Below are 20075 nucleotides of genomic sequence, written 5' to 3'. Positions count from 1 at the left end.
ACGTTCAAGAGTCAGAAGTTGAAGTTTTCTTTTAAAAAATTATGTGAATAAGCTTTCATTCCACAGATTATAAAACACTGGTATTTGTTGAAATATGTTGGACCCCTGTACATGGAGTCTTCAAAGGAATGAGGGTATTGATGTAGCAACTGCAAATATATTTGATCCTTTCTCTGATTTGGTACAGTCTATAAATATATCAGGTAAGAAAGGTGGAATGGGTAATCTGATGGCAATAAAGTAAAACAAAAGGCTACATTAAAGCAATATCATCTAGTTTGCAAATTTGTTATACTGTACTTGTGATACCCAGGGTGATAGAGAAGTCCCATGAAATAGAATTTGTGTCAACGCTTTCAATCCAATTTGTTTATTGTGATTAAATGATAACTTAACGGTTTTCTTTAACTATTCGTTATTAATGATGACAGGAATTTTAGATATAAGAAAGTCCCCTAAATGTAAAAAAGAAGAAAATTTTCATCAATATTCAATGGATCTGTCAGGTTAGCTTGATTGAGAGGGATTATCCTAAAAAAGTATGATAGATCTCAACAAAATTGCAGATTTTATAAAATTATCCAAAAAATGTGTTCTTGTAATTTAAATTAGGTCATTAACAGTTTTTGGCTGCCCTAAATTTCAAATAACACCAACTGTTGCTTAAGGCTAACTACCTGGTATTTGGAACCTTACCATGTAATTAATTGAAGTATTGCTTCGTAGGTAATTGAGGGTACCTCCATTGAATGTGTTCCTTATATTTAACAAGCTTGGCTATGCAGGAGTTTTACCAGAAATCAAGAGACCATGCAGTTTTGTGTAAATGAAATCAAAACTAACTCGATGTATTTTGATAATGAATATATATTTCTTTAGATGCATGAATTCTAAAAATGTAAATTTTACTAAGCTTTCTCTATGATTCAGTTTTGAAATATTTAACAAGACCTAATGTATTTTATTGAAGATATTAATGTTTATTATGAACAACCTTCCAGGCGAGCCTTATGAGAGTTAATGTTAATCGAGAATGACTGTCTGTTAAAGAGAGTTGACCATTTTTATTCTCACTTCTTAGATCTGCAAGAAGGCAAGGTGGACAAAGCACAGCTTCTGTACTTAACAGCGGCAGCAGCAGCAGCAGCGGTGGCACGCATCCATCCTCCAGTGCCACGAACAGAAGCAGTTCATCTTCTAGATCTTCTTCATCCAGAGTAATGTTTGAAGATGAACTTGATTGATACATAAAGACAATTTCATGTTTAGTTCTGTGTCACTGTAGCACCACCATTACTTGCTCAACTTTACAGTGATGTGCAAACATTCGGAAACTATGTTGAGAAAGGATGATGTGTTAACATTCGAAATTGACTTGTCAGCACTTTTACATGACGTGTCAACTTTTCGAAAATGGCACGTCATAGTTTTAAAGGACTTGTCGGCTTTCAAGAATGCCTTTCAGCATTAGAAAATGAATTGTTGAGTTCTTTACCTTTTTGTTATATTTTATTAAATTTTAGAAAAGAAAGAGATGTGATGGACATGTATTAACTGAGGAACCCAATGTTTAAAAGTGGGTGGCACTGTAGTGATCAAAAGGAATTTTGAGTTTCCATGAAACTTCATTTTTTGGAGACATTTTTTTTTTTCCTTATAAGATTTAAGTTTGCAATCATATCTTACGTTCAGTAACTGCCACATTTTTACACTCCTATTTATTACCATGAAAAACCATAACCAGTGTTTTTATATCTTTCAAGCTCTAATCTGCATCTCTCCCGGTGGACCTCATCTTTCACTATGTGGTTCTTGTTACAGTTGAGTTCTGTGACAAAAGTCATCCCCATCAATATTGTTGGTTGTGAGGAGTTCTGGGTATCAATTTTAAGAAAGGTGGTACGTTTTATTTTGTCAGTTAACAAACAGGGTCGGCCTTGGGAGAATTTGTTTGTAGTAATTAAGTAGTATCGTTCAGAAACTGGATTTAGTTGGTAATTATGAACATCACTTCAGAAATATAGTTTTAAGAAATAGCGTATCTTTTCCACAGACCTTTGTTCTTATTCTTGAGAGTATGAGATGTGATGCTTGGGAGGTACATGGAGGGAAATGGACAATACCAAAGCTATACCTTGTTAAGGAAGATGTTTATTTTGTTAATGAAATAGTGGTATCCGTTAAAGTTTGCCATTCGGATATTACCAATGTTCTTCTTCAGTGGTTTTTCTTCAACTATGGATGAGATATTTATGTCTTTACTGGAAGTGAAAATGTACTTTTTATTTCAAAGTCCCCATGTATTTTTCTTTGCTTATTAACTTTGAAATGTTATTTTATTCCTATTATTCAAGAACATGTGCCATTATGAGAATTTAGGAGTTATTACTCTTTGTAAGTATAGTTTTAATTATTTTTTCGTTGTCTTGATGTTGGTGTTTATTAGTGGACAGAACGTCGCTATCCTTCCTTTTTTAGGGATCCGCCTCAATGGCCAGTCACGAACCGAATGTAGATTGAAATTGCTTACATTTTGCATATCTCAAACAAACATAATCGCAATTATACTCAAGTATGCAAAGTATTCCGTGGCAGCATGCAGCTATTGGGTAGCCACATAAAATGCAACTGCATAAGGAAATGTTTTGCTTTTTTATTTTGCTATTAGGTGAGCATAGGAGGAAAAAATATTAAGCCTTGGCAACAATATTAGGGAGCTTGTTGGGAGCAGAGAACATTTTTGCCAATATTGTTTAGTTATGTGGTTGGTTTCCAAGTATTGATTGGGGAGTATGACTGATATTGTAGTCGAGACATGTTTTGATGCTTGAACAACAGCAAATGTCAAGTCTTTGAAGTAATTTTATTAGGGAAAATATGTCAGGATCTTGATCTTTTTTAATTTATCCAATATTTGCATTTTTAATGTTATAATGTATTAATTAATCTAATTATTTTATAAGAACTCCGTTTGGCCCACCCCAAAAATTAGATTATACCCTTGACAATATCAACAGTAATATTCTTTTGAGCTTCTAAAGGGCTAATACCTTTTAATTCTGTTCACAGAATTATGCTGCATGTTTTGTGTTCGTGCTCAAATGTACTAGTGTGGTAGTGCTTTTTTAAGTTGTTAATGTTTCATTTATTTTTTTATTTGTGTGTGTTTCTGTGGGTGGAGAGAAGTAAGGACTAAGCAGCATTTATGGTTCAAAGTTTAGAAAAAGGATTGGCAAAAGTTTTTACTTTAATGTGTCCTTTTGTCCACCCTAATTTTTATATCGTAAGACTTGATAGTTTATAAAAAGGTGTACCCTAAGAGGAGGTGTATTACCAGTTTGTGTGTTGCAAACCTCCACAATTTTTTGCAGATTCACCCTAAGAGATCACCCACTCAAAGGTTATTTGTTTTCACAGTTTCATCAATGTATAGGTTTGGCTTTGCCATTTCACTCAGATCAACTCTGGCAAAGAAAAAAAGGCACACTCACTTTTGCAATTCATTTTTATTTTTTATTTGCTCCAGATGGAAGACTTGGTTTACTTACTTTCGAATGTGTATGGGACAAGGGCAACTCATTGTTTTTGTTAATTAATGAAGGGGGCTGTTTTAGTTTTGCTTTTCTCTCTCTCTCTCTCTCTCTCTCTCTCTCTCTCTCTCTCTCTCTCTCTCTCTCTCTCTCTCTCTCTCTCTCTCAATGTGCCTGTTTAAAAAATATGTTAGAAAATTTTAATCTTCAGCTGTATATTTTCTTCAAGCACTGTATTCCAGAAAAAAAAAAACAAATTGTATTATGCATATAGATATGATTGTAGGTATTTGTAAATGTGAAAAGGTTTATTTACAAGTTGTTAGATGTGACGAAAACTTTAGTATACTGGCCTTAATGTATTTAATATCACTGAAAGTGGTTTACGCAAATCGTAAACAGTACAAGAGTTTAGTATATTAAATTTTCGGCCGGCGACCCTTTATAATCCATACTCAGAAAACATGGAAGCATGTTGTCAGTACTCTGAAATGATGCACATCAAGGGAGAATAAGAAATATTTCCATTTTCTTAAAACAGCGTGTAAATAGGATGATTTTTTTAAAGGAAGATTGTCTTTAGTTTGACCTCTCTAATACATGTACAAAACTCAGATATTGTTTTCAGTTCTCCGCCTGGTATCAAATGTGTTTTTACATTTGTCCACAGCCATGTGGTTTGCCAGTGGATTGATTGTACCATACTTCTCTTCAAATAAAGTTGAAAATCATTTAACTTTGATTAGATTAGTCTTCTTTTTGATTTTATCGTTAGTTATTAGAATGAAAATGGTAAAACACATTTCATGAGATATTTCTATTTTTCAGTGACAAGTTCTATAATTAAGCTTCAATTGCATTTTTGTGAGATTTATATGTTACAACAAATGAAGTTGATTTTGCACACAGGAAGGATGGTGTAAGTGATGAAGTGTGCTGGATCCCAGCAAGTATGTACAAAAGGAAATAAAAATTCTTATAAAACGGACAGCTGCAACGATTAAAAAACGATGAACTGCCGATGTTATTTTCATTGAATGCTTAAAATCTCAAAACCCCCAATCATTAATAAATACCAGAATACTGTATTGAATAATGAATTTAAAATTAAATCAAGCATTCTTGAGGTGATTTAATCTTGCCTTGAGTTGATCATACATACAAATATTTAATGAACAGTGCACAGAAAGCGGGTCATTATTTGATTTATATATTTAAAGAAATTCCCAAACTTCAGTTAATCTAAAATGTCAAATGTGTATAGATAAATTGGTTTGAAATTTTGGCTGGATTAACTTTATCAAATGATATTTTTGTTCAATTTTCATATAAACGTACATACTATAGTTCAGTAAAGGCAATTTTGTTTTTATGGAAGACAAACTCTTCGGACCAGTCCTGTGATGAGGAGGTCTTTTACCTGTGTTCTTATTAAACTATCTAGTAATTTCTTTACTTCACCTTTGCTGTGGTCTCAATACTGTACTTGAATTAATTTTCATAACCTTTTTCAAAACAGCCTCTTGATGGTGGTCCCCTCAGAAAATGGCTATCACAGTCTGAATTTCTACTTGTTCCGTAACCGAAATACAAACCACGCTATTTACATTGGGTTTACCTTTTAGCACAGCTGAAATGACGAGCCAATAGTTTTAACGAGGGTTAATTACCCCCGCGCTAGTTAGCGGGGGGTAGGGGAAGGGTAGCTTGCTACCCCTCCCCCCCACACACCTGTGACTTGCTTCACTTTCACTTTTGGCTCGGCGGTGAACAGACGTGTCTGTTCATCGTCCTCGTTGACAGCCTTTAATCTTTCTTTTTGCTTTTTCTTTTCTACAGCTTGTGTGTTGGTTTGAAGTTGACTTTCATTATTATATTATTATATTATTATATTACAATGCGTACGTGCCCTGGTGTAGCCGGCCGCCCTTGTGGGACCCTTATGTCGGCCTTAGATACGGACCCTCACACCCTTTGCCCTCAGTGTCGGGGCCGACGGTGTGACCAGGAGAACATGTGTTGTGAGTGTAGGGAGTGGTCTGCCTCCCAGTGGGAGAGGTTTGGCCGCCGGCGTAAGAAGTCCAAGAGAGACCGTTCTCCTTCGGGGGTTGCCTTGAAGGAGGAAGGTTCTCGGGATTCTTCTTTCGCCGCCCAAACCTCCTCCGAAGCTCCCCCTCGTCCGGCTCCTAAGGAGAGTCGTCCGAGTGGTAGCGCAGGCCCTAGTTCTGTTTCCCGACCTTGGGTGGGGGAGAGGGCGTCGCCTCCCATAGCGAGGCGGTTCCCCCTCCTCCTCCGGGGGAGGCCATTGATAACTCCTTGTCTAATGATGATCTCTTACAGATTTGGGCTTCCTTGGGGCTTAAGGGCTTGCCCTCCAGGGTCGCCTTTATTGACCTTGTCTCGTTGGGGGCTGCTGTTAAGCAGTCGCCGGCGGTGGCAGAGGTAGACCCTCTGTCTATCGTTGACGTCGTGGTGGCAGAGGCCTCCGATGTGGCTGGGCAATCCTCCGCAGGTGCTGTTGAGGATGTTGGTGCTGAGGGCTCTCCTCCCCCTTCCGTACATCCTTCGAAGGGGGAAGTGAGTCCTTCGGTCTCTGCTGCTGCTCAGCTTCCTTCTAAGGGAAGTGCTTTGACTGAGACTCCCCTTCGAGGACTGATGGTCCCGATGATCTTCCCCGAGGCCGCCTCCGCCGTAAGGCTCACCGTCCGCTACGTCGCAAGGGCCTCCCTTCCCCTTACAAGGGGTTAAAGAGGTGCCTGTTTGGATCTTCCTCCGAAGGGGACTCTCCTCGTCAGCCTCAACCTACAGCTCCGTCTCCCTTGGACCTCTCTGCAGACCATTCACCAACTCCTGCCAGATCTTCACCTTCTGGAGAACTCGTCACCCGACGGGCAACGGTCCCTTCGGGGGCAAAGGGATTCTTCCCTTCCACGAGCAGTGCTAGCGCACAAGCGCTCTCCTGCTCGTCAGCGCTCTCCTGATCGTCAGCGCTCTCCTGCTCGTCAAGACACTCCTGCTCGTCGGAGCTCACCTGATGTTCCCCCTCCTCGCCAGCGCTCTCCTGCTCGTCAGCTCTCTTCTGAGCGTTAGCGCTCATTTGAGGATCATCGCCCTGCGGTCTCTGACCATCCTACAGTTCCTGCTGAGCTCCCTGCGCGCCATCAGTCTTCTGATCCTGTGGCTACGCAACATCGTTCAGCGCGTGTGTCAAAAGCACATGTTCGCCAACGCGCCAGCGATCTTCCTGTTCCTGCTCGTGAACGCGCCGCGCCACCTGTCCCTTCACAGGATCTCACGCGTCGACCTCCTGCTCGCCAGCGATCACCTACGCGCCAGCGATCACCTGCTCGCCACGCGCACAGGCAATTTTAGTATCGCCTATTCGCCAGAGTTCTCCCACGCGTCAACGATCGCCTGCTCGCCAGCGTTCACCTGCTCGTCAGCGCGCACAGGCGATTTTGGTATCGCCTATTCACCAGCGTTCTACGCGTCAGCGATCACCTGTTTCTCGGCGATCTCCGGACCGCCCGCATGTGTTACAGCCTGCGCGCCAATGTTCTCCAACGCTTCGTCAGCCGGAGGTTCTGAAGGGACATGGTTCGCCAGCTACTAGCTCGCCATCGCGCGATCGCTCACCGGCACATGCTGCTCGCTATCGCTCGCCAACACGTCACCATGCCACAACGCGCCATCGCCTACCTGCGCGTCAGCGCTCACCAGCTCATCACCGATCGCCTGTTGATCCACATCGCCAGCGGTCTTCCTCACCCACGCGGCAGCGCGTTTCCTCGCCATCGCTTGCGTTCGCCGCCTCGGACACGCGCTCATTCACCTGCCCACCCTCGCGCCCTCTCGCCTGCGCGACCGCTCGCCCGCGCGACCGCTCGCCTCCGCGCCCGCGCAATCGTTCGCCCGCGCGACCATTTGCCCTCGCGCGACCATCGTTCGCAGCGAATTCCGCAGCCGGTGGTAGCAGTAGGAACGCGTGTTCCTAGACAACGCTCGGGATCGCCTCCACCCAAACACAGGTTGGTAGTGCAGGACAAGGATACTACTGAGGAGAGGTTAGTACATTATTCTTCCCCACCTTCTTTTCAGGCAGGTACTGTGGTGTCCACTCCGAAGGATCGCCCGATCCCTTTCCCTTTAGCGAGGATTTCGGACTCTGTGTCCTTGGAGCAACAGACTTGGTTTGGTCCTCTGGCGTGAGGGTTATGAAACCAGCACTCGCTGACCAGGGTAACAAACCAACGGCTGTCTCTCCTACGCTGAAGAGAAAGAGAGGAGTCGACTTCGTGGTGACTTCCCCCAGGGCGAAGTTGGTTCCCAAGAGGTCGGTCGCGAAGGCCCCTTCTCCTGCTCGAGTGCTTTCTCCTTCTCCCGTGGACGAGGCCTTTCCGTCCTCAGGTGAGTGCAGTGGGGCGGTAGTCTTCCCCTCGGCACCAAGGGGGGAGACTTCGCTTCATGGAGGAGAATCATCTCGTGAGGAAGGGGCCCCTCGAATCTCTTTGTTGGGATCCTGTATCCCTCCCAGGAGGGAATCCAAGGACTCCAAGACCGTCCCGAAATCCTCTTCAAGGATTCGCCAGGAACCCACGACTACCCGGGGGAATGTCCACGTTTCACCCCAGGAAGAGATCCCTGGGGCAGGAGACTTAGCTGCCAGCCCGCAGGGAGGAGAACAGCAGGAATCCGAACATGCCTTCTGGCAAGTCCTAAGCCTGATAAGGCAACTTAACGGGCTTATGGATCCAGTCATCGCCCCCCGTGAAGGCAAAGACGATTTTGGATGAAGTGTTTGACGTTCGGAAGGCCCCGAAGTCCAGTGCGGCTCTGCCCTGGTCTCGGGGTCTGAAGAGTGCCAGAGCTAGGGCCAACGCTCAGCTCGCGCTTCTTGCCTCCTCCAGTCGTTCCACTGCCGGGAACAAGCTCATCCCTCCTCCTCGTCTTCAGCAGAGGAGGTATTTCGAGATTCTGGGTGAGCCCAACCTCGCTCTTCCTCTCCATCACTCTGTGGAGGAGCTGGCGAAGGGAGTTCCCCTTGAGAAGCTCTCTGCCCGGCAGGTGTTGTTCTCGGCGTCAGAGATCTTAGCCACGAGAAGGTCGCTAAGTGTGCCATGCAGGCCACTTCGTGGCTGGACTTTTGGCTAGGATCTCTGGGCATCCTATTGCGATTGGAGGACTTGTCCAAGGAGACCAATAGGAAGGCCCTGGAGACCTTCTTGCTCTCGGGCACCCGCTCCATCGAGTTTTTCTCGCACCAGGTTACCACCCTGTGGGCCAACTCGGTGTTGAAGCGTCGCGATGCTGTGTCCGAGAGATTCCATCCGAAGGTCCCCGCCGTGGATGTGTGTAGGCTCCGACATGTTTCCCTTCTGGGGGAGAACCTGTTTGAGCCTCAAGACATGGAGCGAACGGCTGAGAGGTGGAGGAAATCCAGCACGGACTCCCTCCTCCATAGGGCCCTTACAACTCGGCCCTATAACCCTCCAGCCCCGCCACAACAGCAGCAACAGCCTCGTAAGGCTCCAAAGCAGGCACCGGCAGTTAAGAAGGTGGTGTCTAAGCCCCCAGCCCTTTCCAGCCAAGGTCAAGAGGGGCAGTAAGTCCTCCAGGGGAGGCAAGACTCCTAGGGGTGGCGGCCGCGGCCGCAAGCCCTAGGGGTGGCAGTTCCCCTGCGTGTCCACCTGTGGGGGGATGCCTTCAGCGTTGCGTCTGCAGGTGGCAGCAACACGGGGCCGATGCTTGGACGGTCTCAGTGATCGGCCAAGGCTATCGCGTCCCGTTCACAACATCTCAACCTCCCCTGACAGTGAATCCAGTGTCGTTGAGCTCCTATGCCACGGGATCGGCAAAGGGGCTGGCCCTTCAGGCCGAAGTCGAGACCATGCTCGAGAAGGGTGCTTTCCAGGAGGTCGTCGACGGCTCCCCAGGCTTCTTCAGTCGACTCTTTCTTGTAAAGAAGGCTACTGGAGGTTGGAGACCCGTCATCGACCTCTCGGCTCTGAACGGGTTTGTCAAGCAAACCCGGTTCAGCATGGAGACAGCAGACACGGTCAGACTTGCGGTGAGACCACAAGACTTCATGTGCACACTGGATCTAAAGGACGCGTACTTCCAGATCCCAATCCATCCGTCTTCCAGGAAGTACCTGAGATTTTGCCTAGACGACAAGATCTACCAGTTCAAGGTGCTGTGTTTCGGTCTCTCCACAGCTCCTCAGGTGTTCACCAGTGTGTTTACCCTGATTTCATCTTGGGCACACAGGAACGGCATTCGTCTCCTTCGTTATCTGGACGATTGGCTGATCCTAGCAGACTCGGAGTCGACCCTTCTTCGGCACCGAGACAGGCTTCTGGATCGTTGCCAGGATCTGGGGATCGTGGTAAACCTCGAGAAGTCCTCTCTGCAGCCGTCTCAACGACTGGTTTATCTAGGCATGCTAACAGACACCAATCTCCACAAAGCCTTTCCATCGGACAACCGGATAGCAAGACTGAGGAGGGTGGCGGAACCCTTCCTCAGGCGAGAAGAACTTTCCGCCCAATCGTGGTTGCGTCTCTTAGGTCACCTATCCTCCCTGGCTCGTCTGGTTCCAAACAGCCGCCTCAGGATGAGATCCCTTCAATGGCGGCTCAAGTCCCGGTGGAATCAAGGATCCGATTCCCCGGACATTCTGATCCCAATGGGGTCTCTAGAACAGACGGACTTGCGGTGGTGGCTGGTCGACGAGAACCTGCGGAAGGGAGTGAGTCTTCTCGTCCTCCCCCCGGAATTGACTCTGTTTTCGGACGCGTCAAAAGAAGGGTGGGGGGCGCACATTCTGAACCAGAGGGCCTCAGGCCTTTGGTCAGAATTAGAAAAGTGCCTACACATCAACCTGCTAGAATTGAAGGCCGTCTTTCTGGCTCTTCAGCAGTTCCAACGGTCCCTGGCGGGTCACTCCGTGGTGGTGATGAGCGACAACACCACGGTAGTGGCTTATATCAACAAGCAGGGAGGCACTTTTTCTCAGCAGCTATCCCATCTTGCAGTAGAGACTCTGAGGTGGACCGAAACCCACTCGATAACACTATCAGCTCGCTTCATTCCTGGCAAGAGGAATGTGCTCGCCGACAGTCTGAGCAGGGCCTCGCAGATAGTGAGTACCAAGTGGTATTTGGATCCTCAGATAGCCAACAAAGTCCTGACTTTGTGGGGTTCCCCGACTGTGGACTTGTTCGCGACAGCTTTGAACTTCAAGCTGCCCCTCTACTGCTCCCCAGTCCCGGACCCCAAGGCACTCTGGCAAGATGCTTTCCAGCAACGGTGGGACAACATCGACGTGTACGCCTTCCCACCGTTCTGTCTGATGAGAAGGGTGCTCAACAGGACCAGACTATCGGTCAACTGTTCGATGACTCTGGTAGCTCCGCTATGGCATCACGCGGAATGGTTTCCGGACCTTCTGCAGCTCCTGACGAAGCTCCCGTGGGAGCTTCCTCCACGACACGAGCTTCTCAGACAACCCCACTCCGGCGTCCCTCACAGGGCCGTAGCCTCGCTTCGGCTTCACGCCTGGAGACCATCCTGCGTCTCCTCGCGGAGAGAGGCTTTTCGCAACAGGTTGCGGAGAGAATGTCTCGGCACCTGCGAAGGTCCTCTGAGCGAGTCTACCAAGCAAAGTGGAGAGTCTTTTGTGGTTGGTGTCGTGGAAGGGGTATCTCTCCACTCGATGCCACTATTCCAGCAATAGCGGACTTCCTCGTTTATCTGCGGGAAGAAATGCGCCTTTCTGTCTCGGCAGTGAAAGGCTATCGCTCAGCCTTAAGCTTGGCCTTCAGACTGAAGGGCGTGGATATTTCTTCATCGCTAGAACTCTCTCTACTCATACGTAGCTATGAGCTTACCTGCCCCCAGTCGGAAGTGAGACCTCCTCCTTGGAACGTGGTTCGAGTCCTCAGGTCTCTTAAGAGACCTCCCTTCGAGCCATTACGCCAGGCCTCCGATCGCCACCTGTCTTGGAAGACGGCTTTCCTACTCGCTTTGGCTTCAGCCAAGCGGGTTAGTGAACTTCATGGTCTCTCGTACGACATCGCCCATTCAAGGGGATGGGGGGAGGTAACGTTCAGGTTCGTCCCTGAGTTTGTTGCCAAGACTCAGAATCCTGGAGTGTCGGATCCTCGGTTCGACTCTTTTAGGATCCCGAGTCTCCGTTCTGTAACAAGCGACCCAGACCAGCTGCTACTATGTCCAGTGAGGTGTCTGAGGCACTACTTGAAGAGAACGGCTGCAGTCCGTCCTCAAGTGCGAGCTTTGTTTGTGAGCACAGGCAGGACTAAGAGGAGGGTCACCAGGAACACCATCTCAGCTTGGATTCGAAGGGTTATCCACCATGCCTTGAATCCTGACCCTCCTCCGTCACGTCGCTCTCGGGCCCACGATGTCAGGGGTATTGCTACATCCCTGGCCTTCAAGAGAAACTTCTCTGTGACGCAGGTACTTCAAGCTGGGGTCTGGAAGTGTCAAACGACCTTCACAGCCCACTACCTGCAAGACGTGACCCACAGGAGCCTCGATACGTTTTCTATCGGCCCTGTGGTGGCTGCAAAACAGCTGGTCTAACCTCAGGCTCCTTTTTGGACAAGTAGCAGTAGGTTGAGGGCGTTGTTACCCGGCCTGAGTCTGCGTGAATGAAAGAGTATGTCTGACCCTTACTTCTCTCTTCATTCTCCCCTCTCTTGGGGAAGCAGCATCCTGGTCCTCGCATAGCTGACCTCGACCTCTGCAAGTAACCCATGCTTCTTTGTGCTCCTAGTATTAAGCTTAATACTGTTGCGTCTCCCATACCCTGACGAGGTGGTATTGGGAACGTCCTATCCTAGAATTCCTATCTGAAGGTCTCAAGGTCAACTTCATAGGACGAGTCACACACTCCTCCACACACTGCTTATGTAGGCCACTCGTTCCTAGCGATGTTAGGAACTTGTGAGGTACAGGGGCTCCCTTTCTCTAGTGCTGCTCACTGAGGGATCGAGCCCCCGGGCAAGCGGAAGTCAGTAAGGCTGGGGACTTTCCACCCTTCCTAAGGGTTAAGTCACCCAATGTAAATAGCGTGGTTTGTATTTCGGTTACGGAACAAATGACAAATTCGAAGATAATTTGTATTTTTCCTAACCATACAAACCTTAGGTATTTTCACATATGTGCCCGCCATCCCAGACCCCCAAGTCAAGTCCTACCTCTAAGTGAAGTGAAGCAAGTCACCGGTGTGTGGGGGGGGGGGGGAGGGGTAGCAAGCTACCCTTCCCCTACCCCCCGCTAACTAGCGCGGGGGTAATTAACCCTCGTTAAAACTATTGGCTCGTCATTTCAGCTGCGCTAAAAGGTAAACCCAATGTAAATAGCTAAGGTTTGTATGGTTAGGAAAAATACAAATTATCTTCGAATTTGTCATATTTCAGTAAGACCTGAAGTTGGAAACCTGCATAAGTCTGTATGCATCTAATTGACAAATTATCTTTAATTTGAGAGTTCTTGCTATATGCCACTGCCTTTATCACAAGTTAACGTCTCAAATCGTGTTGTAAGCTGTCACCATGAATGAATGCTTTACTTTTGAAACAATTCTATGTATTACCATATATTGTTGGTCCTTGTAATCATGCAATAATTCATATTTTGTTCCTATTATCAGATATGATTTTTCATGAGGTTTGGCTACAAAATATGCAGTGATTAATTTTCTTTAGTCACCTTACATCCGACTTTTTGCCTTCAGCCCTTTAATGTTAGGTTTTGTCTAGACTCATTCATAAACATGTTAAAGTCTGACAAGTCTCTCTCTCTCTCTCCTCTCTCTCTCTCTCTCTCTCTCTCTCTCTCTCTCTCTCTCTCCCAGATGGAACCACTTCCGTCTGGAATAACAAGGGAATTAATTTGTCTTTATTCATAAAGTTGAATAGATTTTACAATAGAATTACTTTATTAAGACAAAGAACACATCGCTAGAGTCTCCCGAAAGTCTTTGCATAAAATTTTCAACACATTCGGTTAATTTTGAAGAGTTATTATTATTATTATTATTATTATTATTATTATTATTATTATTATTATTATTATTAAATGCTAAGCTACAACCATAGTTGGAAAAGCAGTATGCTAGAAGCCCAGGGACCCCAACAGGGAAATAGCCCAGTGAGGAAAGGAAGCAAGGAAAAATTAAATATTTTGAAGAATAGTAACAACATTCAAATAAATATTTTCAATGTAAACTATAAAAACTTTAACAAAACAAGAAGAGAAGGTAGTTAGTTAAAAGGGTTTTGAATGTCTCAAAGATTTTTTAGTCAATCCTTGGTGACTCCATTTGCTCTTTGACAGAGCGAATTAGTTTAAACATTTAGAGAGTTTTTTATGATCTTGTCTAACTTATTCTTGAACAAGTTTACACTCGGGCACTCTATTCTATCTTATTTCCTATCTTTTTTTTTTAATTATAGTTTTTATAGTTAATTTGTGAATTATGAAATCCCGCTTTAAGCACTTGTGGCTGACTCAACCTCTTCAAACCGTTTGACAAGCAGGTTCGACGAATCATTCGACCGTGTAAACCTCACTCAAAAAAAAAAAGTAAAGAAAAAAAATTTCTTAGTATTCGGTGACAAAGAAATGATAGCTGGTTTACCCTATGCTGATATTTGACTTGCAGATGGGACTTTTATTAAAGTTGTGCCATCTATAATTTTCTACTTATATACAGAGTTAGGTATGGTAATACGAATTTTAGATTGAGAATTCCTGTTTATTTTATAGTACTGGGAAAATTTATCTTTTGTACTGTGTGTCTGGGTAATATATTGAATAAAATTCAATCTATTAAGGTAAGAGTGAGGAAAGGTCATCAAGATGAAAAACGGATTTTGAAATAGAAAAAACCTATCTTTGAGTGAGATAGTCTTGTCGTCCTGATGGAAGTTCTTCTATGGCAGCTTTCTACTTGGGATATTTCTACGAGTGATATACCAGAAAATTTTACCTTAGAGGTATCACAGAGTTCTAACCTCTGGAGCAAATATCCCAAGAGATATTGTGTATAAATCAAATTCGCTGGTAATGAAATAGCCGGTTAAGAATTGTCTGATGATAATCTGAAGCATGATCAATTATCGTATGATGATGTTTCGAGTTTACTACTAACAGCTGAAGCTATTGTTAAAAGGAAAGGAATCTTTTTTCTCTCAAATTGGAATTCAGTATATTGTTATTTACTTTACCCTTTAAGAACGGCAGTTTGGGCTTGTAGTACTAAACTAACTGTCATATGCAAAATGGATATACTTCAAATCACCTCAATTATAGGCTTGCATCTGTAGCCTATTCTATACAAAGAAGCATCATGATGTACTTCAAATCAGCCAAATGATAGGCCTACACCTGTATTCTGTACAAAGAAGCATCATGATGTACTTCAAATCAGCCAAATGATAGGCCTACACCTGTATTCTGTACAAAGAAGCATCATGAAGTACTTCAAATCAGCTAAATGATAGGCCTACACCTGTATTCTGTAAAAAGAAGCATTATGAAGTACTTCAAATCAGCCAAATGATAGGCCTACACCTGTATTCTGTAAAAAGAAGCATTATGAAGTACTTCAAATCAGCCAAATGATAGGCCTACGCCTGTATTCTGTACAAAGAAGAACCATGATGTACTTAAAATCAGCCAAATGATAGGCCTACACCTGTATTCTGTACAAAGAAGAACCATGATGTACTTGAAATCAGCTAAATGATAGGCCTACACCTGTATTCTGTACAAAGAAGCATCATGAAGTACTTTATAGGCGAGCATACATCCATTCAAGGAACTACATGTTGACCTTCTGTACAAAGAAGCATCATGATGTACTTCAAATCAGCCAAATGATAGGCCTACACCTGTATTCTGTAAAAAGAAGCATTATGAAGTACTTCAAATCAGCCAAATGATAGGCCTACGCCTGTATTCTGTACAAAGAAGAACCATGATGTACTTCAAATCAGCCAAATGATAGGCCTACACCTGTATTCTGTACAAAGAAGAACCATGATGTACTTCAAATCAGCTAAATGATAGGCCTACACCTGTATTCTGTAAAAAGAAGCATTATGAAGTACTTCAAATCAGCCAAATGATAGGCCTACGCCTGTATTCTGTACAAAGAAGAACCATGATGTACTTCAAATCAGCCAAATGATAGGCCTACACCTGTATTCTGTACAAAGAAGAACCATGATGTACTTCAAATCAGCTAAATGATAGGCCTACACCTGTATTCTGTAAAAAGAAGCATTATGAAGTACTTCAAATCAGCCAAATGATAGGCCTACGCCTGTATTCTGTACAAAGAAGAACCATGATGTACTTCAAATCAGCCAAATGATAGGCCTACACCTGTATTCTGTACAAAGAAGAACCATGATGTACTTCAAATCAGCCAAATGATAGGCCTACACCTGTATTCTGTAAAAAGAAGCATTATGAAGTACTTCAAATCAGCCAAATGATAGGCCTACGCCTGTATTTCTGTACAAAGAAGAACCATGATGTACTTCAAATCAGCCAAATGATAGGCCTACACCTGTATTCTGTACAAAGAAGAACCATGATGTACTTCAAATCAGCTAATGATAGGCCTACACCTGTATTCTGTAAAAAGAAGCATTATGAAGTACTTCAAATCAGCCCAAATGATAGGCCTACGCCTGTATTCTGTACAAAGAAGAACCATGATGTACTTCAAATCAGCCAAATGATAGGCCTACACCTGTATTCTGTACAAAGAAGAACCATGATGTACTTGAAATCAGCTAAATGATAGGCCTACACCTGTATTCTGTAAAAAGAAGCATTATGAAGTACTTCAAATCAGCCAAATGATAGGCCTACACCTGTATTCTGTACAAAGAAGAACCATGATGTACTTCAAATCAGCTAAATGATAGGCCTACACCTGTATTCTGTACAAAGAAGCATCATGAAGTACTTCAATCAGCTAAATGATAGGCCTACACCTGTATTCTGTAAAAAGAAGCATTATGAAGTACTTCAAATCAGCCAAATGATAGGCCTACACCTGTATTCTGTAAAAAAGAAGCATTAGGAAGTACTTCAAATCAGCCAAATGATAGGCCTACACCTGTATTCTGTACAAAGAAGAACCATGATGTACTTCAAATCAGCCAAATGATAGGCCTACACCTGTATTCTGTACAAAGAAGCATCATGAAGTACTTCAAATCAGCTAAATGATAGGCCTACACCTGTATTCTGTAAAAAGAAGCATTATGAAGTACTTCAAATTCAGCCAAATGATAGGCCTACACCTGTATTCTGTACAAAGAAGAACCATGATGTACTTCAAATCAGCTAAATGATAGGCCTACACCTGTATTCTGTACAAAGAAGCATCATGAAGTACTTCAAATCAGCTAAATGATAGGCCTACATCTGTATTCTGTAAAAAAAAGCATTATGAAGTACTTCAAATCAGCCAAATGATAGGCCTATGCCTGTACTCTGTACAAAGAAGAAGATGATGTACTTCAAATCACCTCAATTATAGGCTTGCATCTGTAGCTTATTCTATACAAGAAGCTTTATGACGTACTTCAAATCAACTAAATGATAGGCTTGCATCTGTATTCTGTACAAAGAAGCATCATGATGTACTTCAAATCAGCTAAATGATAGGCCTACACCTGTATTCTGTACAAAGAAGCATCATGAAGTACTTCAAATCAGCTAAATGATAGGCCTATGCCTGTACTCTCTACAAAGAAGAAACATGATGTACAGTACCAGTTTATAGGCGAGCATACATCCATACAAGGAACTACATGTTGACCTTTATATATACTTGGAGAGGGTCTCTCTCTCTCTCTCTCTCTCTCTCTCTCTCTCTCTCTCTCATAATCGAACAGGCACAAAGCTATATATACTCTAACTGACACACTCATAATCAAACATTTACTCAAACCTCTCTCTCTCTCTCTCTCTCTCTCTCTCTCTCTCTCTCCAGGTACTTTGATAACGATATTCAGAGAATTGTTGACAACGCCACAAGGACGGTCGAATAATCATATTGAAATATGACTTAGAATAAGGGTTTTCAAATATGAATACTCATAGGTTCTCTCTCTCTCTCTCTCTCTCATCTCTCTCTCTCTCTCTCTCTTTTATAATGGGAACAGAGAAGCCCATGTATACTTTAACTGCCACACTCATAATCAAACATGTAACCAACACACTCTCTCTCTCTCTCTCTCTCTCTCTCTCTCTCTCTCTCTCTCGCATAGAAAGTAGCTATTAAAACAAGAAATCTCATTAGAAATAATTTGTGATGGAACATAAAATACAACACATCATCATCCAATCTAAAACAATTTTTAAAATGAAAAAAAAAAAAAAAAAATATTACAACCATATTGCTTACCCTAATTATCACAGGTGTATGAATATAAAACCTGCAGGTATCTTTAGCTTGCATATTTTGCATATTAAACCCACTAAAAAAAATAAACTATGCATTCCCGCACCGAGAACCAAATTGTAGAGAAATGAATTAACTTGGAGTAAAGTTTGCAACGAAGTTCTTTGAATGAAGTTTTTTTTTCTGATATTTACAGAGATTGGGAGACTAAGCCATTTGGCTTGAAACACTATAAAGCTGTAATGAAAGCAAGCTTACAAAATTCAGGCTGTATTATACGTAGAGGTTTATAAAGATAAGTATACGTACCCATTAGATAGATCTAACTTATTCCAGTTATGTGTTACACCCAATGATTTGTTGTATAACTCATTTTCATATTCATTACATCCAAGTTTACACACCTTTCCAGCTCTTGAGTTCAGTTTACATTGACCTGGAGCCAAGTGTTCAGTGTACTGCATGTGTTTCATACACGCTCGTACACTGTATCGGTTTTTCCTTCATATCTTATCAATCGCCCTACCTTGCACTGTTATTAGACCAACTTCTTGTTGTTATCATAGTAGCTCATGTTCGATTATGTTTGAATTTTTGTGACGTACTTGCTTGCAAGTCGTTATATATAAAGTCAACGCTTGTTTAATAAATTTCAGTTGCATTCACCAAGCATCTCAGTTATCACTGAACTAGACCCTCGCACAGAAGTCTCTCATGATCTTGGATTTCACCCACTATCAGCCTTTGGAACATTTTCAGACGAACTGTTTTCAAAGGTCGTAAAATTTTCTTAATCTTCGTTGCGTTTATCAACATTCTTTGCCATTATTCCGGTGGTGTCTTTTCGTGCGAAATTGACTGCGCAACTCGACCCCCTTTCTCTTTGAACATATCATTTAGCAAAACTTGTACCAATTTACCTTCATTACTTCATCACATGTACCACAACACACGCCATTCAAGATCGTATCCGCATTCGGATTATGTTGTAACTGGTTCTTTCCTAACACTGCCAGTCCTTGTAAGAAAAGGCTTCTGTCATCTTGCATCTCAAATCACAAACCACCCACCCAGCTCCTCCTGCTCCCGTTCTTGGACCTGCTACTGATCCTGGTCCTGATCTTGATCCAGCTCTTGCTCTTGCTCTTGATCCTGCTTTTGTTCCTGCTCCTGCTCCAACTTTTGCTCCTGTTCTTGCTCCTGCTCTTGATCCTGCTTCTGTTTCTGCTTCTGCTCCAGCTCCTACTCCTGTTCTTGCTCCTGATCCTGTCCTGTTTCCGGTCCTGGCTTTTGCTCCTGCTCTTGCTCCAGCTCTTGTTCATGCTCCTGATGTTGCTCCTGGTCTGGTTCTTGCTCCTGCTCTTCCTCCTCCTCCTCCTCCTCCTCCTGCTACTGCTCTAACTCCTACTCCTGCTCTTGCTCCTCATCCTCATCCTCCTCCTCCTACTCCTGCTCCTGCTCTTGCTCCTGCTCCTGCTGCTCCTCTTCCTGGCCCCCATGCCAAAAACTGTGGTATCCTTAATATTTCTTTTTCCTGAAGGGATCACTCCTTCTATAAGTATTACCTAGGCTTGCTTCTAATTTACGATACTATATTTGTGCAAACATTTTTGAATATCATTTCATTAGCTTAGATGCTGGATTGATAAACCTAACTTAGCACGAAGATTTACGAAAACGAGACAAGAATATTTGTAATAGTGTGACTCAACAATTATTCTGACGCTCAGAGTAACAAGAAAATTTCTGGTGTCTCTTCATGTTTACCTATTTACACACATACACACTCACATATACATGCACTCACACGCACGCACGCACACACATTATATATATATATATATATATATATTCACACATACATATGCATATGCATATATATATATATATATATATTCACACATACATATGCATATGCATATATATATATGTATACATATATACATATATACATATATATATTCATATACATATGTATACTGTAATATATATTTATATATATATACATACATATATATATATATATTTATATATATATGTATATATATATATATATATATATACTGTATATATATATATATATATATATA

At 43.1% G+C, this 20075-nt stretch overlaps 2 protein-coding genes across 3 annotated transcripts in view; both read left to right on the top strand.

Annotated features, from left to right (window-relative positions):
- The window catches only part of LOC137615261 (E3 ubiquitin-protein ligase RNF126-B-like), a 61331-nt gene extending 57059 nt beyond the window's left edge, over positions 1-4272 (top strand). Inside the window, exon 6 of one of the 2 annotated variants that reach the window (XM_068344986.1) lies at positions 1082-4272. In XM_068344986.1, coding sequence (XP_068201087.1) covers positions 1082-1244 — 163 coding nt within the window. In that variant the 3' untranslated portion in view covers positions 1245-4272. The remainder of the gene's footprint in view (positions 1-1081) is intronic. The other variant, XM_068344987.1, reaches the window with a different exon arrangement.
- Positions 2358-19523, top strand: LOC137614823 (cyclin-dependent kinase inhibitor 1C-like). Its single transcript, XM_068344487.1, has 2 exons — positions 2358-2394; positions 19060-19523. The coding sequence occupies exons 1-2, from the start codon at positions 2358-2360 to the stop codon at positions 19521-19523; spliced, it is 501 nt and encodes a 166-aa protein (XP_068200588.1).
- The last annotated feature ends 552 nt before the right edge of the window (positions 19524-20075 follow it).

This window comes from Palaemon carinicauda, chromosome 21, assembly GCF_036898095.1.
Source record: "Palaemon carinicauda isolate YSFRI2023 chromosome 21, ASM3689809v2, whole genome shotgun sequence".
In the NCBI taxonomy this organism is placed as follows: Eukaryota; Metazoa; Arthropoda; class Malacostraca; order Decapoda; family Palaemonidae; genus Palaemon; species Palaemon carinicauda.
Note: the sequence above shows the minus strand (reverse complement) of the source record. Positions and strands in the feature narration are given on the sequence as shown.